Source organism: Paramormyrops kingsleyae, chromosome 1 (assembly GCF_048594095.1).
Source record: "Paramormyrops kingsleyae isolate MSU_618 chromosome 1, PKINGS_0.4, whole genome shotgun sequence".
Classification (NCBI taxonomy): Eukaryota; Metazoa; Chordata; class Actinopteri; order Osteoglossiformes; family Mormyridae; genus Paramormyrops; species Paramormyrops kingsleyae.
In genome coordinates, this window is record NC_132797.1 from 37,445,464 (window position 1) to 37,469,210 (window position 23,747).

General features: G+C 39.2%; 1 protein-coding gene across 4 annotated transcripts in view; it reads left to right on the top strand.

The window, feature by feature from the left end:
• LOC111851594 (receptor tyrosine-protein kinase erbB-4-like) overlaps window positions 1–23,747 on the top strand; it is a 198,291-nt gene that overhangs the window by 168,881 nt on the left and 5,663 nt on the right. For 3 of the 4 annotated variants that reach the window (XM_072715254.1, XM_023826641.2, XM_072715265.1), the window contains 8 exons: window positions 975–1,097; window positions 1,917–2,015; window positions 5,348–5,533; window positions 21,068–21,223; window positions 21,482–21,557; window positions 22,248–22,394; window positions 22,967–23,064; window positions 23,157–23,327. In XM_072715254.1, the coding sequence (XP_072571355.1) occupies window positions 975–1,097; window positions 1,917–2,015; window positions 5,348–5,533; window positions 21,068–21,223; window positions 21,482–21,557; window positions 22,248–22,394; window positions 22,967–23,064; window positions 23,157–23,327 (1,056 nt within the window). The remainder of the gene's footprint in view (window positions 1–974; window positions 1,098–1,916; window positions 2,016–5,347; window positions 5,534–21,067; window positions 21,224–21,481; window positions 21,558–22,247; window positions 22,395–22,966; window positions 23,065–23,156; window positions 23,328–23,747) is intronic. The other variant, XM_072715263.1, reaches the window with a different exon arrangement.

Sequence of the window (23,747 nt, forward strand, 5' to 3'; positions counted from 1 at the left end):
GGTGAACCGGTGCTTCTAACAGCATACAGTTTAGCAGGCCAGGCGTTTCACTATTATCTGTCTCTCTGCCCCCCCACATCGACAAACCAGAGAGACCCCATCTCTGTTCCAGACCTGTCTGCGCCAGCAGGTTTGGCATTGTAGCTGAACTGCCTGTCTGAATGTATTTTTAACTTATTGTGGGACATTGTGGTCCAGAAGCACAGCTGCATATCAACACATACACAGGCACATACACATTGCAGATGTCAAGGCATAATTCATATGGTTTTCAGTGATACGCCTGCTGTCGTCATTTGCTATTAAAATCACAATCCACTTTATTGCATAGCCATTCAGAATTTTTTGTTGACAATGTACCATCTGCAGTCCTTGGACTGTTACTTAGCACCTCAGCTGTGGATAGCTCTTGGTCAGGATTGGTTACTCAATCAGCTACAATCAGTGTCTTTTACAGTTTCATCTAGTTTCATCTTTTACAGTTTCTCATTTCAAATTTTTGTTAAATGGAGAAGTGGCAACAGTCCCAGTTTGTGTTTTAGCCCTGCTTATTACCTCTTGACTCATAATGAAAGAAAATGAGCTCGTACTTTACTTAATCTGCTGCCATTATCTTCTCTCTGGCTGTTCTGCTGTTTGAGAATCACCAATTATTCACTGGTGTGACCTGTGGTGTTTACAAGCTAAAGTTTCAATTACATGCAATACCCCTCACTCATTCATTGAATATAGGTGCACGGAATATGTGGAAAGTATTGTTTCATAAGGAAAGGAACAGTTTTGTGGAAAACTCTCTTTACTTGCCGTTCAAGAGTACTAGGAAGCTTCAATCTATAAATATGTTTGTACAGTATTGTTTTATAATACTGTTGTATTACTTTGCTTAATAATTCTGCAATATATTTTGATATGGCATGCATTACTGGTCAGTTGTGTGACTGATCAATAGGATTGTTTTCCAATTTCTCACATAGCTGGTGGAGCCCCTTACACCCAGTGGAACAGCCCCAAACCAAGCTCAACTACGCATACTGAAGGAGACAGAGCTAAAGCGGCTGAAAGTGTTGGGGTCAGGGGCCTTCGGCATAGTCTATAAGGTAACCTGATTTCCCATTTATGTAAAAAATAAAAGTTTGACTTTTTTTCACTTGGGAGTTTCTGGAAGACTGAGGAAAAAATAAAAAGATCCTATAGCTGTTGGTCATATTTGCTTTGACACTTATAATAATATATATTTGCGTGTCATCCATGCGCAGGGGCCATGGCTGGGACTGGTCCACTGCAAACACCTTCTCTTTGACGTGATAACTCAAAAAATATTTGACAAATCTTTATCAAACAATGTTTGGGTGAACAATTGGGACTGATCTAAGTTTTAGACAAATTAACAAATTAACTGAAACAACATTGCTTAGTAGCAGCAAAGGGACATTTGACATTGTGATTGTAATAAGTCAAAAAGTATTTGATGGATTTTATTACTGCTTCACAAAAATGTTGCACAGATGAAGATATACATCTGATTTCATTTTGAGACAAATTACCCCAGAAATGAAGCATCAGTGTTGTGTGGTATCAAAGTTAAAGGGGGAGTGTAGAAGACACTTGATCTTGTGAACAAAGTAAATATAAATGTTTTTTATGGATCTTTTTCAAACTTGCAGATACATTGTATAGGGGAAGATCTGGAAGTGACCAACTTTAGACATAAAAATTAAAGCAGTGCAACACAGAGAAAGCAAAGAGAAGGACAGCCTCAAACACTTGATCTTGTTTGTCTTGACCATTTAGATATTTTGCTTTATTACGCAAAAAATATCATTCCACTCAGATGCATTCTGTGTATGCGTGAGTTTGTTCTTGATCAAGTTTAAGGCATACGTTTTGCTTTTGCTCACTGCTTGTGTCACACACAGGGTATCTGGGTGCCAGAGGGGGAAACAGTAAAGATTCCTGTTGCAGTAAAGATACTGAATGAGACAACGGGACCCAAGGCCAATGTGGAGTTCATGGACGTAAGTATGACCATGAAAGGACAGTTTTTTCAATTATAAAAAGTGGTTAATAAACAGAAAATTGAGTGAAACAGTGTATATTTTAAGGTATATGCATGAATTTATATGGTTTTTCATTGGCTTTATACGTTTTGTTCAAGGTGTCTGATTCCAATTAAAGGCACCACTGACATTCCAAGTCTGGTGTCCCTTTTTACGACAGCACAGAAATTACGACTGAGCCATTTTTAGCTCATCTTTGCGTCACACAAGTGCAGAGGTTTGTGTCATTGTACCTGTGTAGGGGAGAAAGAGGAAGCTAGTAGGCCTGATGAGCAATCTCCCTGTCAGATTTTCTGAGCCACAATTAGTGAAGGGAAGGGTTATATGCAGATGAGAAAGAAGGGTCTCCATAACTTGTCCTCTATTTAGTGAAATCAAAATGTACCGTGATTCTATGTTACCATTTTAGAACAGAGGCATCTGGGTTGGCTTGCACTAATTGGATACAGACTGCCTTGTTGTGCCTGTCAAAAGAAAGGGTCCTAGTGCTCATTAACATACATTTCAGCAGCGTCATCTGCATTTTTATTGCATGTAATGTTTCCTAATTTCTAGTCATGCTGCTATTTTATGTCCCCACATATAAGGGATGGTCCTGTTGAAGATTTCAGTATAGAACAAAAATGTCCTTTATTGTAAATCACTATTGAAATAATTGTGTTTCTATGAAACACAGGGCACCGTTTCATTCGCATTAGTCCTATTAGCGAAATTGTTTTGAGAGTTTTTAATATTTTAGCCAGTACTTAGTCTTTTGATGGTTTTGTGATATCTCAAGTAATATGAGAGACTATATGTATGTTATCATCAGCATATGGGGCAAATCAGCATGCATACAGTAACACAATCACCACTGCATACACTGACAGTTTTAATTTGATTCTTGTCCGTATTTTTCTATGTGCATGCACACACACACACACACACATACATACACAAACACATCTAAACCACCACATTCGAAATGTATCCACTATAAAAAACTGAAAAGTTACTTTTCTCCAAAGCAACATGCACGTGTGGATCAGAGTCATCTAGGACCCCTGAACAAACTGGGGATACAGGCCTTCCTCAATGGCCCAACAGTATCACCACTCGGCCAGGCACAGGAGTCCTAACCCACAGAGCCACACACAGCCTGCTTGTTTTATGCCATCACAGGCTGTACATAAAAACAGATATTTTTGGTTGATGTATTTAGCTTTTTTTTGTGGCCAGTATTTTTTTACCATTGTGTTATACACTGGCATAGCACACTAAAACCTAACCCTAACTGCCCATCTCTGCATAATCAATAAAAGCCACAATAAATTTAACACTACTTAAATAATGTAGTTTAACCTGCTGTATACCAATGTCACATATGCGTTAAATGCAGAGGACACATTTCATTGTTGTGCACTTTGTGCTGTGGTGTGTCAACAATGACCACTGATCACCAAACTCTAAATTCTTTTTATAAATACTCCTTAATTTATTTACCATTTTTTAATTTGTGAAATATCTCTGACAAGACTTTATTCATCTACATTACACAGCATTGGTAAGGTTCCTGCCTCTCTATATCTAAATTTAAAGGTACTTCGTCTATTTCTGAGGTAGTCTCTTAAAATATCTTTTCTTTGCTGGAGATATGATCTCAGTGCTGACAGTCACAGTATATTCTGGAGGCATCAGCATCTCCTGCTATAGGCTCACACACAAGGACACCCACAAATACATATCTGGTAACACTTTACTTGATAGAGCACAAATAATATAGCATTACACTATTCCTTATGTATTAATTAACTACAAACTAAGTTTTGGTTACATGCTGATCACATGCTTATTCATCATTAATGAATTGTGATGCATGTTATATCTCAAGCGGTTACTATATTTGTTACTATCTGTTAATTCTGTAAACCTTTGTGAATAACTGAAGGGACTACCAAAGGAAGAAGTAATGAATAACACAAGATAAATACTGATCTCATATTTGTTCATCATTAATGAATCGTGACGCATTTCTCAAGTTGCGACTGTGTTTGTTCATGATTTGTTCATAATTTGTACTTCAGTAGTAACTGAGTTATTACTAAGAATTCATGCCCCGTCAAGTAAAGTGTTACCACATATCCAAACCCAAAGTGGCATACATAGAGAAAGCCAAACCTCACTCCTCATGGGTAGATTGACACACACATACTGGAAAAGACACACAAGCAATACTCGCCATTTATTTATCTTCTATCTCAGCATTAGAGAGAACTCAAGCATAAAACTATATGGTATATATTTTTAACATATACCAATAAATCATTAAATTAACAGTTTAATTCAGAATTTGGTCATGCAAGGCAATTATCTCCACAAAGGAAGGTTTAATTGCTGTTTATTAGAAGTGGTTTAAGGGCAGGCATGATTATTAGCTGTCACACACTGATTCCTGAAGCTACTTCTATCCTGGCATGCTGTTTGGAGCAATGCTCATGTTTTTTCTTAGTATAAGGGATCATTGTTATTACACTCTGAGAGAAGAGGTTACTTTAGGTTGTATGCAATATCAATGCTGGCACTCTTTACCAGTCCTGCAAGCATTCCATTTGGATACAAAAAAAAGTAGTTTTTTTTCTTCCATATTTCTTCGTTTTATTTTTTTAAACAGATTATCAGACTCTAGTCAGAATTTAATATTTGGCCCCTGTGAAAAACTAATCCTCACACTACTCTAATTAAATGCCTAACTTTACAGGCAATTACTGCAAATAAACACCTTCTGTATATATTGATCAATCTCTGGCAACGGAGGAATTTTGGCCCTCCACTTAAAACAGGAGAACCCAGAACCATTTGTTGGTTTGCAAACATGAGCTGCTGTGTGTAATTTGGCCATACATGAGGTTTAAGTGTAGATGTTGACTATAGCAGCTTACAGTGTGTTTCGGTTCATAATACTGTAATATTGCAATAATTCAGATATAGATTTGTAAGATAAGATAAGATATACCTTGCTGGTTCCAGGGGAAATTAATTATATTACTTAAACGTAACATATGGTGGTTTTTTTCCCAGACCTAATAGGATATGTCACTTAAAAACACTTCGGAGCTTCCTGTATTTGTTTAATGCGATTCTGATTGAGGAAAGGCGTACTAGGTGTCAAAATGTCTGTTTGCAGCAGGTCTGATAACTTAATTCTGATGTAAAGCTTGCCTAGGGCTCCACATGGGCATCAACCAGCACTGGCCGGGAAAGTGTTAGCATCATGTCTTACATGAAATCATTTTGTCTCTGCTCACCCCCAGGAGGCCCTGATCATGGCCAGCATGGACCATCCTCACCTGGTGCGACTTCTGGGTGTCTGCCTGAGTCCCACAATCCAGCTGGTAACACAGCTCATGCCCCATGGTTGCCTACTGGACTATGTGCATGAGCATAAGGACCATATTGGCTCCCAGCTGCTACTTAACTGGTGTGTCCAGATTGCCAAGGTAGGCCTCAGATCCGTCCGCACCATATAACGCTAAGGGTATGACATTTTAAGATTAAGCTTAAGATCTGATGCATACAGTAGCAAGAAAACAGTGCATTGACAAAAAGGCAAGGTGCAAAGATAATGCATACATAAGCAAATATTTAAAGATAATAATAATAATAATGTGCACATTTTTACCAGTTAAAGCAAAATAAAAGAAGGACACCCTACATTAAACTGTAACGATGTGTTCTTAATACAAAACCTAACATTATTCAGAAGCTGTCCTACTTTTAAAGAAAGCATAGTAGAAAGAATAACAAGTGTATCCTCTCCCTCCCACCCCTACACAAACAAGGAATTGAAGTAGGAGTGATGAAAATCACAGTGCCTGACAGCAAGTTTACTTCATTTTAATGCCCTTCAAAAATACCTTTACGTAAGCTGTCAGTGATGCTGTTTCTTGCACTTTGTCCCTACACCTAAAATAGCACCAGACAAAAGAACAGACATGTTGACTACTTCTGACTTCAAATGTTCCACTTTCAAATAATTTTTAATGATGTTTGCCAAAGATTGTTCTGGAAATATTGTCGAACACCGCAATAAAATGTATTGAGAAGGACCTAGATGGAAATAGAATTATTAATAAAATCCTGTAACTTTTGATAACGTAGCCGCAAGTGAATATGACACATTCTTCTTGAACTTCAAGAATTACTTGCCAGGAAAAGTACACCAATCTTATTTTAGGACCTGAATGAAGTTGGGGTCTCATACATTTCAGAATTTAACCAAACCAATCTGAATTGTTTGTGCTGCATTTGTGCAACTGAAATTTTCATTTGCGCTGCTTTAGTTTCTGAGATATAAATGCTTGTTTACATGGTGATGTCACCATTATGGAGTTGGCCCCCTATTTGCATACAATTTGAACCAAATCCGTCTCAGTCATTCATGCTGCATTTGTGCCAGTTTGTGCCATTGAAATTTTCATTTGTGCTGCTTCAGTTTATGCTCTATAGCCCTATTATTCAAATCACGGTCCTCGAGGTCCGAGCACTGCTGGTTTTCCAGCCTTCCTTTACCTGTGAGCCAGGTGTGAAGCCTCTGGCCAATCAGAATCAGTAATTATTAAACTAACTACCTGGGAGAACTGAAAACAAGGCTTTGGAATTGAGGTCCAGATTTGAAGGACCCTGCTCTATAGCAACATGTATTATTGATCACTACCATGTATTCAACTCCATAGCTACATGTTCCCCTAACCAGTATGATTTTAACAATTATTAATCAATATTTAACAATTATTAATCAATAATATTAGGGATTTAGCTTTAAAGATATACATATTATTGCAGACCTAATTATGTTACACATAATCCAGACACACTTTTTTCAAAAATTTGTAAACATATTTTATTAATGGATAAACGCATGCTGCCACTATGGAGCTGAATATACATTGATAATCTAATAAAACATGTCAGACATACTAACAAAGGAAATGATTTTCTATAATAATTATTAAAACAAGCTTTTTAAAAAACATTAGTACATTTATTTTATATACGGTAAACATGTCACTATGAAGGGGTGGCATGGTGGTGCAGTGTTAGCTCTGGGTCCTGGGTTAAAGTCTCCGCCAGGGTTCCATGTGTGTGGAGTTTGCATGTTCTCTCCATGTCATTGTGGTGTTTCCTCTTTGCACTCTGGTTTGCCTCCCATAGACCAGAAACATGCTGAGGCTAATTGGAATTACCAAATAGCCCATAGGTGAGTTGGCCCTGCGATGGGCTGGTGCCCCAACCAGGTTTGTTCTCTGCCTTGTGCCTATAGCCTTCCGGACAGGCTCCAGACTCCCCGTGACCCTGAATAGGATAAGCAGTTTCAGAAAATGGATGGGTGTCACTATGTAACTAAATATACATAATTAATAAGAGATGTCAGTGAAGCAATTCTTATCAATCTAAATATACAGTTATAATCGCTGAAACATCACTATCGAGCTGCATATACAATGACAATGTAATAAAACCTGTCAGTTATACTATCAAGCTAAAATGATTTTTATTATAATTCAAATAAACACAGCTTTTTAAAATATGAACAATTTTATTGATGGAAACCCTTGCAGCAGCAAGGGTGAACTTGAAACTCACAGGGTAACTTGAAACTGTAACATCAAAGAAACAGCTGAGCAGCGCGTTACAAGGAGAAGGAATTTGGACGGGGACACACGGCAGTGAAGTCACCATGTAAACAAACATTTATATCTCACAAACCAAAGCAGCACAAGTGAAAATTTCAATGGCACAAACTTGTACAAAAGCAGCACGGATGATTGAGACCGGTTTGGTTGAAATCGGATGAAATGGGAGTCAACTTCATAGTGGTGTCACGTGACTATGGAAAGAAACATTTATATCTCAGAACATATAATCTCGGAGCCGAGCTGGGATTTGAACCATCAGCCGCAAAGGGGCAAAACAGCACAGTATACCCAATGAACCACCCTTAGTAGGAAGATAAATTATGAATAAATAAAATAAAGCCTGAAGTACTGAAGCCTCTTGCATGTAGGGTGACCAGATAATCCATGTCAGGGAGGACACTTTGAGCTACTTCGGGTTTTACAAACTACTTTCAAATTGAAAGGCTCCTGTGCTCGCCCAAATAGTTCAGCTTTTCTTGTGCTTTGACTAGTTTGTTTCCTTGACTGAAAGACTCATCCAGCTGTTTCACATTAGCATTAGTGACACATGCATGATTATAGGAGACTGACCAATCAGCACACAACAAGAACTCGGTGCTCAAGTGAAATCCAGGTCCATTTAATTGAAATGGTAATTTACAATTCCTGTCCAAGCTCAGAGTGTCCTCCCTGACATGGATTATCTGGTCACCCTACTTGCATGTCTACTGTACCTCTATCCAAGGAGTTCAGTCAAAGTCAATTCCATTATGAGTTCTGGAAGCATTTTATTTTGTCACCTGGATAAATGAAAACAAATAGAAGCCACATTTCTGTGGCCCACTTAATTTGAAATAGCCATAATAAAACACTGCCTGATGGTACACTGCTGAGTCCAGAGCGGCCCAAAAATAAGTACCTACTTAAACTGAATGTAGCATGCTGTTGCAGGTGGCATATTAAGGGATTTATGTGTTAAATCTGTTATCCCCCAGAACAATCATCACTCAGGGAATTTGGAAGTAAAGGGTAAAAAATGAAGAAACAAGTGGCATTAAACTCAAAGCCTGAGTAATCTGGTCTTTCTGGGACAAACCTTAGAATAAAGAACACTTGATCCCAGTTAAATTCATTGTTTTGAAATATGCGTTACTATGCAGCAGGCAAAGTGCAACAATATTCTGGTTTCTGAGAATGCTGGACTGCCTAGTAGTCTGATGATACAGATGCTACCTGGAATGAATTTGAGTGGCGCACTTACAGCAGCATCTGACACAGTCTTAGCAGAATTATTGTATGCAGATGGAAAAAAGACATTAAACGTTATACTAGGACAAACCAAAAATCCTCAATGACACTGTCATAAGCATGCAATAATACATCCTGACATCTGTGACAGCAGTCATTATACATATGATAAATGCCATGATGCGTTATGAAGTAAATTTTTTGCTGTCATGCTTAAGACAGCAAAAGCTTATGACACCTGTCATCCATCATTTAAAGCTGCAATCTGTGGTATCCTATAAATTCTGGACACCACCAAAATTTAACAAAATTTTACCTTGGGTCTCCCCGCCCAATGTTACGTATAATTTTAGTGATTCAAAGGCCCTTGTCAAGTGCTGTGCCCCCGGAACCTACCAGTGTATCCATACCCCTCCCATGTTGACAATTAGGTCCTGATTTAACCCTTTGGGTTTCCTGGCTCATTTTAGGGAATGTCATTGGGCACCTACAGATCTTCTTCAGGGTTACTGTGGATGCCTCGAAATCTAAATAATCTTAAAGTAGATTTTAATAATTTAAGCTCATAAAATGCTTGATTTTTTCCCCCAATATTAGTTCTAAGATGTTGTTTAAAGACCAATTGAGTAATCACACCTATTTTGGTATGACACTCCCTACTGTGCTTTCCACAATTTTTGCCCAAACCATCTGAAATCCATACAAGCTCTCACTGCTATTCAGAAGGGCGTGACACAAATAGGGGACAAATTTGAAGAGTGCTGGCCTTTAGGAAGCTTTTTTGAAAATCTCTAAAAACTGAAAAAATAATGGGAAAAGGTCCAGTTCTACTTATCTCTTACCAGCTTTACCTACTTGGCAGTAAATCAAGAAAGCATTACATCCTTCCTCCTTTTTTCCTTTGTTTTTTGTATTTTGTTCACAACTTTCTGCTTCTGAGCATCTTGTACTGCTTTAAACTTAACTGGAGAGCAGGTCGCCCCTTCATTTGAAATTGAAACTTCTGAAATGTCTCTTTATCCTACACATCTTCCACAATTTCATTCAGTTAAAAAAAAACTTTTTAAATTTTTAAATTAAAGCAATGTTTCTCAAACCGGTCCTCGAGAACCCCCAGACGGTCCAGGTCTGTGAGAGTTGAGAGGAAGCACAAATGTGGACTTGAAGGGAGCAAAAACATGAAAGTCCCTGAGGACCAGCTTGAGAAACACTGAATTAAAGACAGAAAAATGGCAGGTGGTACAACCTACAGAGATGTGGCGCATGACTCTCTTGAGTCCCTGCAATTTTCCTGTAGTGTTTCCATTAAAATTGTGTCCCAGAATGGTGTCACCAAAAATATATATTTATGAAAGTGCAAAATGCCTATGTCGCACAATTTTACTCTTCTGGGGTTCTATGATTTTTTTGAAAAGTGGGACTTGAAATCTGAGCAGTTCTTTACTCAGCTTTATAATGGTGCCATGGAGAATGTAATCTAATGACTTGTCTGTGTCAAATGTTGCCATGAATGTGTGTCAACACAGTTCTGTAGCAGCCGACTTCACAGAATGATCACAAAATATGAGACACCTTTCTGTGAGGGTTACCGGTCCCAACACATATTCAGTGAGGGCAGAAACTCCAATCATGTTGTTTTAGCTGTTCCCTAGTGTTTGATGGGATGAATCAGACAAATGGGTAGTATGGGAAAGCTGTAGTTAGTACAGTATATCGATCAGTGAAGAGTGTGAGTTGAGGAGCTGTGCTTTGTCATATCCTATTTGTACATGTGTTTTGGGGAATGAAGATGAATATAAAAAAAGAAGAAGTAAAATTCCCAAGTTTCTTGTTGCATCTACTAAATGATGTTTTAATTTAACTTCCTATCCTATCCCTCTATTTGTCATCCATGTATGGAAATGAAGATATATTGGGCCCTTGCTGTAGGCACTTTGTATATATTATTGGTTGGCTATGTCCCTTTTGGAAATCTATCCACATGCTGTTTTAATGTGTATTTAATTTCAAAAATGTATTTAGTAAAAGAAGGAAGAATGTTTTTTCTGTAACTGCCATGACCTTCTACATCCCCATGTTATTATTGTGTGTTTACCCATCCATCATGGGTGATGGTGGAACAGTGGGCAGCTCTCTTGCATCACACATCGGGCGCTGGTGGTTTGAATCCCGCTTCCGCTCTCTGTGGAGTTTCCACATTTTTCTTGTGTCATGTACGTTTCATCCTGCAGTCCAGAGACACGCAGTCGAGCTAATTGGGCTCTAAATTGCCTGTGGTGAGAGTGGATACGTGGACGGGCATCCCATCCGGACTGTACCCCTTCCTGGTGCCCTTTGCTGCCAGAAATTGGCTCCAGGCCCTCCTGTGACCCTGAACGGAATAAACAGTTAGAAAATGGATGACACCCATCGCTCCTATTTTATACCACTCCAGTGGTCAGCCTAGGGCATGTCCCAGGAAGCACAGGACACAAGGCCAGAGATACTCTTTACAGGACACATGTCCATTGTAGGGAGTACACATACTGTATAAAGGATCTGAGAAGAACAGGTCCTCAATGTGCTGAAGAGGACCAAATTGAGGAGAAAAATGAGCTGAAGGTAGAACTTTTATTCTGGTGCTCAAGCCTGCAAGGTTTGTTGTTAAAAAAGTATTAAATTACTTTGTCTAGTTTTCAGCACATCTTTCAATAATTATATTAGCATGCTGGCTAAAGTAGCTATCCTGTGGCACAACTGATAGACTTCAAAGGAAATTGTGGTCTGCTTCAGTGTCATATATACATTATAAGAAAGATAAATGACTGCAGCAATATATTCAGCCTGGCATGCTGTTTTATCACAACAACCTGTTAAAATGAAAATGTTTGAGCATCAGCTACCCTTAAGTGAGAAATTACACTAGATATTAATAATTATGAAATAGAACCATATAAAAATTATAAGTTGAGCAGCTAATGATATTTTTCAATGCATAGTTGGAATTAAATATGTATATTGTTCTGCTGTATTAGCAACGGCAGGCCACTTATCAGTGTAGAATAACATTTGTGGTTTCAGAGTGATATCAGTTCATTCATGCATTTTCCAGAGAATGGCTGATCCCAGTGGGGGCCGGTCAATCCCATAGGCAACATAAGTGGCCGTCTAGGGTGCCAGCTTCTAGGGGGGGGGAGGGGCGGCTGACTTGCCAGCCAATTTCACTCTGCCTCAGAGAGGGCGTGCTGCTGGTGATGCTCGCCTGGGGCACCACATCGATTAGGACCAGTACTGGATGCCAGTGAGCTGGAGAGGAAAATAGTTGGACCTATTAATACTGATATAAGTTTATCACCTGTGAGTAATATGGTGCCCACATCCATTTGGTCAAGGTATGTCACAGACAAGCTAAACCTAGCCTACAGAATATTTGTACTTGATGGGCCTGTTTGTATCAGTTTTATTGACTGTCAAGCCAGTTTTCTTACAGTAGGGCTGTCATATCAAACAAAAGGCCCGCAACAGTAATATATTCCAAAAAAAATCTCTCAGTGCTATCTGCCCTGGAATTTGTGACACAAATCAGTGACTGCTGCTTTACCAATTTCAGCTTCTTTTACAGTGAATGTCTGGGTATTCTGATACATTTTTTTTCTGGAAGTGCACGCAGGTGAACAGTGGGATTAGTATTTGTCTTTTCTTCTGTGGTTTCTCCATTAGATAAACCTTGTTAGTAAAACAGTGATGCTTGAAGATAAATTCAGTTGTATATTTTGGATTTACAAATTTTGGGGATTGTAAGGTAGTCAGGTCAAATACTTAAAAAAAAGGTTGACATACCCTGACAAATCTGAAATATTTTCTGTAAAACTATCCACAGCTGGAGCTGCAGTGGATTTTTGTACTACCTGGTAACTAGATACAAAAGTGTGCTGTGGCAGGTTCATGAGATGGGAGGTCAGACATTAGAATTTACAGCCTTGCTGTAACTGATTAAAAGGGCTAATTAATTATCAATAACGCCTTCCCATCAGGTATGGAAGTAAATTAATGACAAAAGTCGTTGATGAAAAAAAACACGTTGAATTACACTTATCGAATAAAAACGCATTGCATTAATGACACTTTGAATTTTTGGGGACTGTAATTTAATATGTGCATACATTAAAACATTCATTGCTTAAATATTCAGTACAAAAATATTCGGCTTCCAAAATTCAGTTCCAAAAGATACGTATTTTAAAGTGCATGTGTATAATTCAAACACATGAATTCAGTTAATTTAATTTCGCCTCAAAATAAATTTCAAAAGAACAAATTCAGTTGAAAATATTCCATGTGTTTTATTTCCATCTTTATTATTCAAGCAGTAACATTCAGTCCTCTTATTTCTTTACGATATTCAGTCCCGTTATTTTCGCTGTTTCAAATACGGTGCCACAATTTCAGTGGTTTAAAATACGATCCGAAATTCAACCCTCTACATCCGGGACTAGCAGGATGAGCCATAGATTGCCGATAGAGTTCTCTTCGGGAACCGCGATCAAAATGGAGCAAGCGATCAGTACAAGTACTGATTGACTTGGCAGCAGATTTTTGTTGATTGTGTTATTTATGTTTCTTGCCGTTTACTGGTCAATACGATAACTTATTGCAACCCCAATTAGTAGTTTTTTATGTCAGTAATTCGCTAGCTGAATTAATTATCACTAAACTTATCTTGCTAACGTAAGATGCCTGCGGGCAACTACAAAGTTTTCAACGCTGACCTAATATAAATTGTACGCACCAGGAAATGAGTCATACTACTGTACAATGCAATTCTTACTTGAATGCCTTCTTCACAGACTGGACGATTAACCAAATAAAGCAACGCAACATTACAGTAACTAACAATAAACAAACCACTAACTTACGTGTACTATTAGAGCATTTATGTAATTTATTTAAACTTTATTTTACCAGGTAAATTAACTGAAAACCAGTTCTGACTGCTTTACGTGATATTCGGGAGAAATAGCAGATTACGCATCGGAACTGTCTGGGATACAAATGTCATGCGTGTAACTAAACTCTTCAGCCAATAAGGGCAAAGGTGTGTCGTCACGGAGGTGGTTCCAGTTTGTGCAGTCGGGTGAGAGGTCGCAATGCATCTAACCGTAATGCATTGCGTCAGGATCAGAATGCGTTTCTTTCAGCCAGCGATGTAAGCAAGTCGAACGCACCCAATGACCGGACTGGGGAAACAAACTGAAACGCGGACTTAATACAGAGGACTAATGACAACAACCAGAAACAGCTGATCACATGGGGATCCCACACGAGGTTAACGAGGGGGCGTGGCACACGGAAGGAGCGGATGATCGGGGCAGGACAGGGGTAATGTTGGAATAAGATCTTTATCGTTTTGGAAGCCATTAAGAAAAAAATGCGCTTCTTCTTTTATCCTGTTCATTTTGTGTTTAAATGCTAAAAAAAAACATATTTAGGTGTGATTTTGGGGTGCTTCTATCAGAACTCGAACTTTTTAGGATTCGATCCGAAGTCCGGAACGGATTAAATTCGAGAACCGAAGTACCACTGTAGTTTGTTATCATAGGTGCACATTTAAATAGACCCTGTCACTACCGAAAATGTTACACCTTGTCACTACCGAAAATGTTACACCTACCGAAAATGTAACTTCCGCTACTACGCATGCGCACACTTGGGACTTCTGGAAGGAGGCGTGCTATTTTTACGGCATCGCGTCACATTTCATTGTCTGTTGATTTTTGATAAGAATGTCGACAGCGAGAAGAAAGAGAAGATTTAACCGGATAATGATGGAGTCCTTCGACTTTAAAAGATTTTATTTCGCATAGGCCTTTAATGCCCAATGTGCTTCAAAAGGAGCAACATAAATACAGGGTATGGCCATCAATTTTACAGTCAAAGGTGACATTACTTTAATGTTACCATTATGTACTACTCCCAGTTCGATGTGCTGTGAAGTTACTTAAACTAAGCCTGCTTTTTTTCTCCTTAGTCATTTCATTTCTTAATTGTATCAGTGTAATTACCACACACTCGTGTCAGTTATGGCAGCTGTGTCTTGTGGTGCTAAATAAAGCAAATTATATTTGTTTCTGACAGACGACCGATTGTTTTTTCTTGGGCCAAACCGCACAACATAAACATTGTTTATGTTGTGCAAATAAAAGTTCTTAACTATTATTTTGGTGTGATTTTTTTTTTTTTAGAAAATGCTGTACATATATCACAGCCCCTTGATAAGCAATATGGGTACACATGATTGATATACACCCCAATTTTATTACGTTTTCTAAAGAAAAGGCATCTATTCAGCAATACCCTTGGGAAAAACCTTATGTAAGATTACTGTCAGGCACTACAAACAACGCGCACACAGATGCAAATATTACAATCGGCAAAGCAATATGGTTTAAATACCACACTAAAGTGACGGCTGAACTACAAATATAAACATCAATGACCCATCTCACAATACAGTACGTGACTAATGAATGATGATAAACGACGTCCACGCCCTGAATCACGCAATCTCGGTCTGCCGCAAAATGTGAATACATGCGCAGTATCGGGCCTGTGGAAGTGTACATTACGCATGCGTAATAAAGAAGTGCCAGAAAATGGGTTTCGTGGACGCATGCGTGATGAATGTGAGCATGCGTAGTAGCGGAAGTTACATTTTCGGTAGGTGTAACATTTTCGGTAGTGACAGACCCTCCTTTTCTGTTTCAGCATTCAGCTTCCATATCAAGTGAAGTTGGCAGACATCCCAAGTCTCCCGGAAGTTCCGGGAGTCTCCCACATATTGATAGCGGCTCCATGATGCCCGCAAATTGAATAAAATGTCCCGGAAACTAGAGCAAGCACACAAGAGCATGCGCGCGAGACAGTAACGTGTCCATCGCGCACTTGAGAAAATCGCGCGCACGACGGAATGAGAGAGAGAGAGAGAGAGCATGCGTATGTATGGATCCCTGCGTGTGTGCCTGTTCATGTAGCCTGTGCTAGACAGACAGCATCCTGATTGGTCTACTTAGCAAAATAAGCCAATCAGATTTCAGTGCGGGCGGGCTTTTATTTAACTTCTCGAGGACCGAAGTTATCGGTTCAGTGGAGCCTTCGAAATGTGCTGACTAGAAGAAATTAATTAACAAAAAATTATACATATGGCCAATGTAGAAATTCTCTTGTGTGAAATAAAGTCATTTCCCTTCTTGGCGGGGGGGGGGGGGGGGGGGACCTCCCTGAAATTAGTTTTTGCAGGTTGGGATGTCTGAGTTGGTCTTTTGCCAACTTTGTCCCACAAGAGAGACATTACCTTAACCTTCAGTAATGCAGTGATCAGACTCTTCATAAATAGACATAAGCACACAATTGACAAATTGCTTGAAAATATGGGACCAGACCCTCCAGTATGAATTTAAATAATGGATACAGAAACTCACAATCAGGTACTGACCCCAGGGAGCTGAAAAGGTTTTTGCTATAACTCACTAATGGTTTGCACATGCTTGTGCATATAATTTAAAGCTTATTCAGAGGATTTCTTAAGTTGAATCAGGAAATACTGTGTTCTGCATATCAAGCAATATGTTATAATTTGGCAGTATTAATTACTGGCTACAATAGTGTATCAAGATTTGCTGGACACTACTGGACACTTACACTCACCTAAAGGATTATTAGGAACACCATACTAATACGGTGTTTGACCCCCTTTCGATTTCAGAACTGCCTTAATTCTACGTGGCATTGATTCAACAAGGTGCTGAAAGCATTCTTTAGAAATGTTGGCCCATATTGATAGGATAGCATCTTGCAGGTGATGGAGATTTGTGGGATGCACATCCAGGGCACGAAGCTCCCGTTCCACCACATCCCAAAGATGCTCTATTGGGTTGAGATCTGGTGACTGTGGGGGCCATTTTAGTACAGTGAACTCATTGTCATGTTCAAGAAACCAGTTTGAAATGATTCGAGCTTTGTGACATGGTGCATTATCCTGCTGGAAGTAGCCATCAGAGGATGGGTACATGGTGGTCATAAAGGGATGGACATGGTCAGAAACAATGCTCAGGTAGGCCGTGGCATTTAAACGATGCCCAATTGGCACTAAGGGGCCTAAAGTGTGCCAAGAAAACATACCCCACACCATTACACCACCACCACCAGCCTGCACAGTGGTAACAAGGCATGATGGATCCATGTTCTCATTCGCCAAATTCTGACTCTACCATTTGAATGTCTCAACAGAAATCGAGACTCATCAGACCAGGCAACATTTTTCCAGTCTTCAACTGTCCAATTTTGGTGAGCTCGTGCAAATTGTAGCCTCTTTTTCCTATTTGTAGTGGAGATGAGTGGTACCCGGTGGGGTCTTCTGCTGTTGTAGCCCATCCGCCTCAAGGTTGTGCGTGTTGTGGCTTCACAAATGCTTTGCTGCATACCTCGGTTGTAACCAGTGGTTATTTCAGTCAAAGTTGCTCTTCTATCAGCTTGAATCAGTCAGCCCATTCTCCTCTGACCTCTAGCATCAACAAGGCATTTTCGCCCACAGGACTGCCGCATACTGGATGTTTTTCCCTTTGCACACCATTCTTTGTAAATCCTAGAAATAGTTGTGCGTGAAAATCCCAGTAACTGAGCAGATTGTGAAATACTCAGACCGGCCCGTCTGGCACCAACAACCATGCCACGCTCAACATTGCTTAAATCACCTTTCTTTCCCATTCTGACATTCAGTTTGGAGTTCAGGAGATCGTCTTGACCAGGACCACACCCCTAAATGCATTGAAGCAACTGCCATGTGATTGGTTGATTAGATAATTGCATTAATGAGAAATTGAACAGGTGTTCCTAATAATCCTTTAGGTGAGTGTATGTCATCCATGCTCATCTTTTCAGTTTGTTTACCACTAGCAGGTAACTGGTAAAACTGTCTCCCAATGCTCTCCTGGATTTCTGTCCATGCTCATTTTCCTAGTAGGGAAGGCCTCTGTATAACAGAGGATTTATTTGCAGAGATATTCTAAGATAATTTTTTCTCATGAATATGATTCCAAGATGTGAAGGCCTTCATGTATCACAGTGCACCATTTTCATTGCTGTTTTGTACTGCAGATAATAAAAAGTCATGGAAAAATTCTAAAGCATGACAGTGACAGGACATGCGCCGTATCAAGTCCAGTCACACCCCTATTACAGAATACAGAAAGTGCAACGATGCAATCTTTTTTAATCCAGTTAAATGCTAGATATCTCATTTATACTCAGTGACTACACTTTACAGTATTTTGGATGGGAAAAAAAGCCAATCTGTTGGAAACCGAAAGACATCCACTAAACATACTGCTTGCCGTCTCCCAGAAGGAGGGGGCTTGAGGGAAGCCAGAAGCATCGATGATGATCTTGGCTGGGGTTTGCTGGCCCATAGAGACTGCTCTCTAGAGCTACAGAAAAGTGGTTCTCACATGTTCAAAGTACAACTCAAAAAAGGCATGTTCTACAATCACAGCCAGTAATATGCCCTGGCACCGTGCGATGGTACAGGTTTACAGCTGCTAGTTGTTTTTGGTTAAATACATATTAGCACATCCAATTGACTCAGGTGTTGACCGTTTATGTAATTTGTGCAAATTGAAATGGCTAACTTAGAATTTCAAACAGGGAAATAATTCAGAAAATGAACACTTTGAGGCAAAGCTGTTCCATTAGGTACCAGAATGTATTTGAAGTTATCATCAAGCCTTAACTTTGTGCTCAACTCATTGGTTAACAAAATGGCAACTATGAAAAATTTCTGAAAATCCTGGGCTGCTTAAAACTGTTTACTGTACCTATTTGGACCTCCCATGGTTGTATGAAAGTCGAGTGTAGTGCCCGTTCATTCTTTTCTCCTCTGCTTTATTGCTAATAATTGGCTTCTCTTTGTTTTTGTTGTCCCCTAGCATACATACTCGAATCCTGACGATTATACTCAGATTATAGTCCATCCTAGGACCCAATTCCTGTGATGTTTTTCTTTGTGTTGAAGTCAAAATAGCTGCAATTTGGTTTTCATTCCTCTGGATTTGCATATGGTCGCTGACACAACTGCACAAGTCCACTTTTTGATAAGTGACTTTTTACTATATGGAATACACTCATTCTCCTCTGTTTAGTATGTCTGTCTCCTAGTATTTGACACCTAATTGACCAATGAAAAGAGGTTTTATGAAGTCTGTCAGTCTGTTTTACTAGTATTTACGTTTGTACTGATTAACATTTGTATTTATGATGGTTGTTAGTATGAATTACTTCATTTCACTAATTTTAACTACTTAACACTGATAGCTAGACAGATAGCTAAAACAAGGTTAGTTTGCATCTTGTTGACACTGACATAATTGCCTCACTAACAACAATTTGTGTCAGTGCATTTAAAACATTAAACTGTTCACTAGCAGCCGTGTCAAGATAGGTTTCTATTTGTGGTGCTATGGGTATCTCATTACGTTGTTTTAGGTTTATTTTGTAAAGTAGTTTCAGAAGAAAAAATATGTTTTCCTGCTCCTAAAAAATAGTGTTTTTCATGCTGTTGATACATGTCCATTTGACAGCAATGATATACTCCCATTCTCAAGTAAATTCCTCATTTCTTTTTCCCATCCCTGTCATATGATTCTGTTCAATGATCCATCCTGTCTTACACATTCTTTGACAACCATCAGTCACACTTTAGCCATTGATTTGCTCCATTCTTAATAGTTTTGAAAATCAGGAACTACATGTGACATAGTTCTGACACGTGAGAGAATTGAGAAGCCGATTGAGTGTCATTGTAATCCATGTCATCAATTCACAGAGGAATTGTCGCCAGTTTCTCAGGAAATCAAAAGCTTTTATGCTTATACTTTTGTGGGTCTCATCATAACAGCAGAAATAGTAAGGTAATATATAATCAATGAAATACATTTTTCCTAAGAAATACATGCAAAATATAAGCCCTGCTGAGTCCAATTAAGACACATTAATGAAATGGAAATGTATTAATTTATTGGCGCAGATTCACAGTTCCAATACCAATTACAGACGCTCCTCTACTTACGAATGAGTTACATTCCGAACGGCCATTCGTAAATTGAAATGTTTGTAAGTCGTTATTCAACATCTTTTTAAGGGTATACGCAAGTATAAAGAACTAGGATGCTGGGAGTTTGCACGCTATGCTGCTGTGCGGCGGGTATAGCAGCCAGAAGTCGTACTAGGTGGAATTGGCGCACAGAAAGAAAAAATTGATGTTGCAGACAGGAAATGGGAGCCCAAGGAAGTCAATTTGGAATTACAGTCCTCTTCGTTCATATGTCTGAAAGTTCGTAAGTTGAAAGTTCATAAGTAGAGGGAGCATCTATATTTTATAGAATTTTTTGTAACAACAATGCCTTCAATATCTTATTCCTTGGGTAATTTGCATCCACTGGTATTGGACCAACAGCGCACCCTTCTGAGGAACTGAGAAACAAACCAATGTTATTGTGGTTTAACCATTGTAATCTATTCTTTTATAACTTATTCTATATCCAATTTCAATTTGTTACAGCGTAAATTAGCCTGGCTTCTCATTCTTTTGTTCTACATGTTTTGTGAGTGTTTCATTCATTCACTTTGCCCAGAGCAACTTGTGTGCACTGGGGCAAATCTAAATTGCCAGATTAAAACTGAGGCAATTTCATGAAAATGAATGCTGCAAACTCTATGCTGTGGGCAGCTGGACCAGCTGTTATCATTGAAAGTGAGCCTAGATTCCACTTCACTGAGTTAAATAGTCCAACATTGCAAACAAGTGTTTATATATAACTTTCTTTATAACAGCATTGGCCACCATGTTTATGATAACATCAAAAGTGCTCTCATTTCAACTTTCTCTCCCAGAGGCAAGACTATCTCTCTGATGTTTAATGGCTTATATAAGTGTTGTTCAGTTTTTATGAAAACTTGATGTAAGGTTCATAAAACTGGACTTGTGGAAAAAGTTGTAATTTTTGATGACCACTGTTTGAACAGAAGTGTGTAAGTAAGTGGTGAGGTTATTAACAGCACTGGTGCTGTGATCGGCAGGGAATGATGTACTTGGAAGAGCGTAGGCTGGTGCACAGAGACCTGGCTGCCCGCAACGTGCTGGTGAAGTCGCCCAGCCACATCAAGATAACCGACTTTGGGCTTGCTCGGCTGCTGGATGCTAATGAAAAGGAGTACAATGCAGACGGGGGCAAGGTTTGTGGGGCAATAGAGGGAGAATTACGTATTTTAGTTTTAGGACACTGTTTAAGCATCCAGCTGTATGATCCTAATTTTCATCCTTAGGAACTCAGTGTTTACAAATATACAAACCTAGGGAGCAGAAATTTTATTCTTGAGGAAATTATCAGAAATGATCAAAAGATCTGTCACAAATCTCATGTTTATTTCAGTGAAATTTACAGTACAATGCCTTACAAATACCGCTTCTCTCCTTATATATTCCTTCCACAGATGCCCATAAAGTGGATGGCTTTGGAATGCATCCACTACAGGAAGTTCACTCACCAGAGTGATGTGTGGAGCTATGGTGAGATATACAGTCAGGCCATTTGGTTTCTGGCAACAAGACAATGGTTTATCTTCAAAGCTCCTGTAATATTCAGATACACTACCAGTCAAGTTTTTGCACACACTGAGATTTTCTACATTTGCATGTTACTCACTTAACATTTACTAAAAATATACTCAATATCCTTTGCTAACAAATAAATTTACAGTATGTTCACCACTTGAATATCTTTATTAGCAAGAAAATGTAACCTCCTCTAGGAGTTATTACAGTAGAGAAAAGTCTAGGCATTCTTTCTACAAGGGACATTAAATACCGCTCTGTTTCATGGGATGAAACAGTTAACTAGTGCATTTAAAGCCTGTATTACAGGACAGCCTGTAATTTTACTATGCCATCACCACACGACCAGTTAATAGGATGTCAGACATGCAGTTACATACTCTTTCTATGCTATAAAGGAAACTTCATTTATTCAACTCATATTTTTATTTAGTTGTTAGTTGGTCACTCAACTTTCGAATGCTTATGAATAAAAAATCAGCAGTTTATGAAATAAATGGAAAAGTGGTAAAAACCTGTGGTGTGCAAAAAACTTTTGACTGGTAGAGTATATATGGAACTGTTTATAGGCCACATCACATTATTTAACTGACAACAGTTTTCTAAATAGAATTACAGTAAACAGTACTTTGTCCTGTTCCACAGGAGTGACCATATGGGAACTGATGACATTTGGGGGGAAGCCATATGAAGGGATTCCCACCCGTGAAATCCCAGACATCCTAGAGAAAGGGGAGCGGCTACCTCAACCCCCAATCTGCACCATTGATGTCTATATGGTCATGGTCAAATGTGAGACATTTTTGCCTTAACATAAGTTAATGATCTCCTCCACTTTTGCATTTTGTCTTTGGCTGATTGTGCGCATTTTTTTCCTGGCATAAATTAACTAAATTGAATAGTATGACTAATCACTCTGGTGCTTGTTGTTGTTTATCATTCTACAGCAGTATATTTATGCCCTTCTTTGTGCTTGTTATTAATTTACATGAAGTGAAATGTATTACTTGAACAATTACTCTTCATTTAGATTATGCGCCTTTGCATGTTAGATTGATTATTTGTTTACTGTGTGAAAACGTGAGGACACGGAAAATTATATAAAATACAATATAATGAAGTAGTGATACTTTTTCCATCCCCATGAGGAAACTGTGTGTGTCACCTGTCCCATCTTGCTCTCCATGTGACAGACACATATACAGTTGAGAGAATGTTTAGGGGTTCACAGTGCAGGGTTGGTCAGTGTCAGTTTCAGAAAGACAGTAGATCGGAGAAGGAACATTTGTTTTTAATGGCCAGATGTTTAGGCTATAGTGGGAGTGAAAATATATATTATTTTTTTCTTTTTGTTCATTCTCAAGGCTGGATGATTGATGCAGACAGTAGACCTAAGTTCAAGGAACTGGCAGCAGAATTTTGCAGAATGGCTCGAGACCCACAACGCTACTTGGTTATTCAGGTGAGAACCTGCCCATTGTGCTCTCTCTGTGATATTGTTATATTTCAATCATTAACAGGAAGTTTGTAACTAGTAATGCTTAAATTCCTTAGGGTGATGACCGCATGAAGTTGCCTAGCCCCAATGAGAGCAAGTTTTTCCAAAGTCTACTGGTTGAAGGCGAGCTTGATGACCTGATGGATGCTGATGAGTACTTGGTACCACATACCTTTAACCTGCTCCCACCGTCTTGTACATCCCGACCTCAAGTCGACACAAATCGGGTAGGCCCACCAAATCACAGAAAGCTCCAGGCGCATCATAATATTCTGACACATCCCACCTGTCTCTGACCTCCAGTCATCATTCTGATTTTTTTTTTTTAGCATTAAATGATATTATTATATGAAAGACTGTCACATTCCGCGGTGAGGGAAGAGGCGAACCCCAATATGCGAGAGAGCCGTTTATTTCTAAGATCGGGAACACCAAAGCAGACAGAGAGAATCCAGTAGAATAGTCAGGTTGGTTCAGATGCTGGGAAGGTCAGTCCTACGTAGAGGTACGGGACGAGGAGATGGAGGGACGATAAACACGATGAGAGACGATCGGGCAGGCAGGACGGAGAGGGCAGGCAGGCAGGGAGACAGGATCGAGGAGGCAGGCAGGACAGACGAGGCGGGTCGGGCAGGCGAGACAGCAGG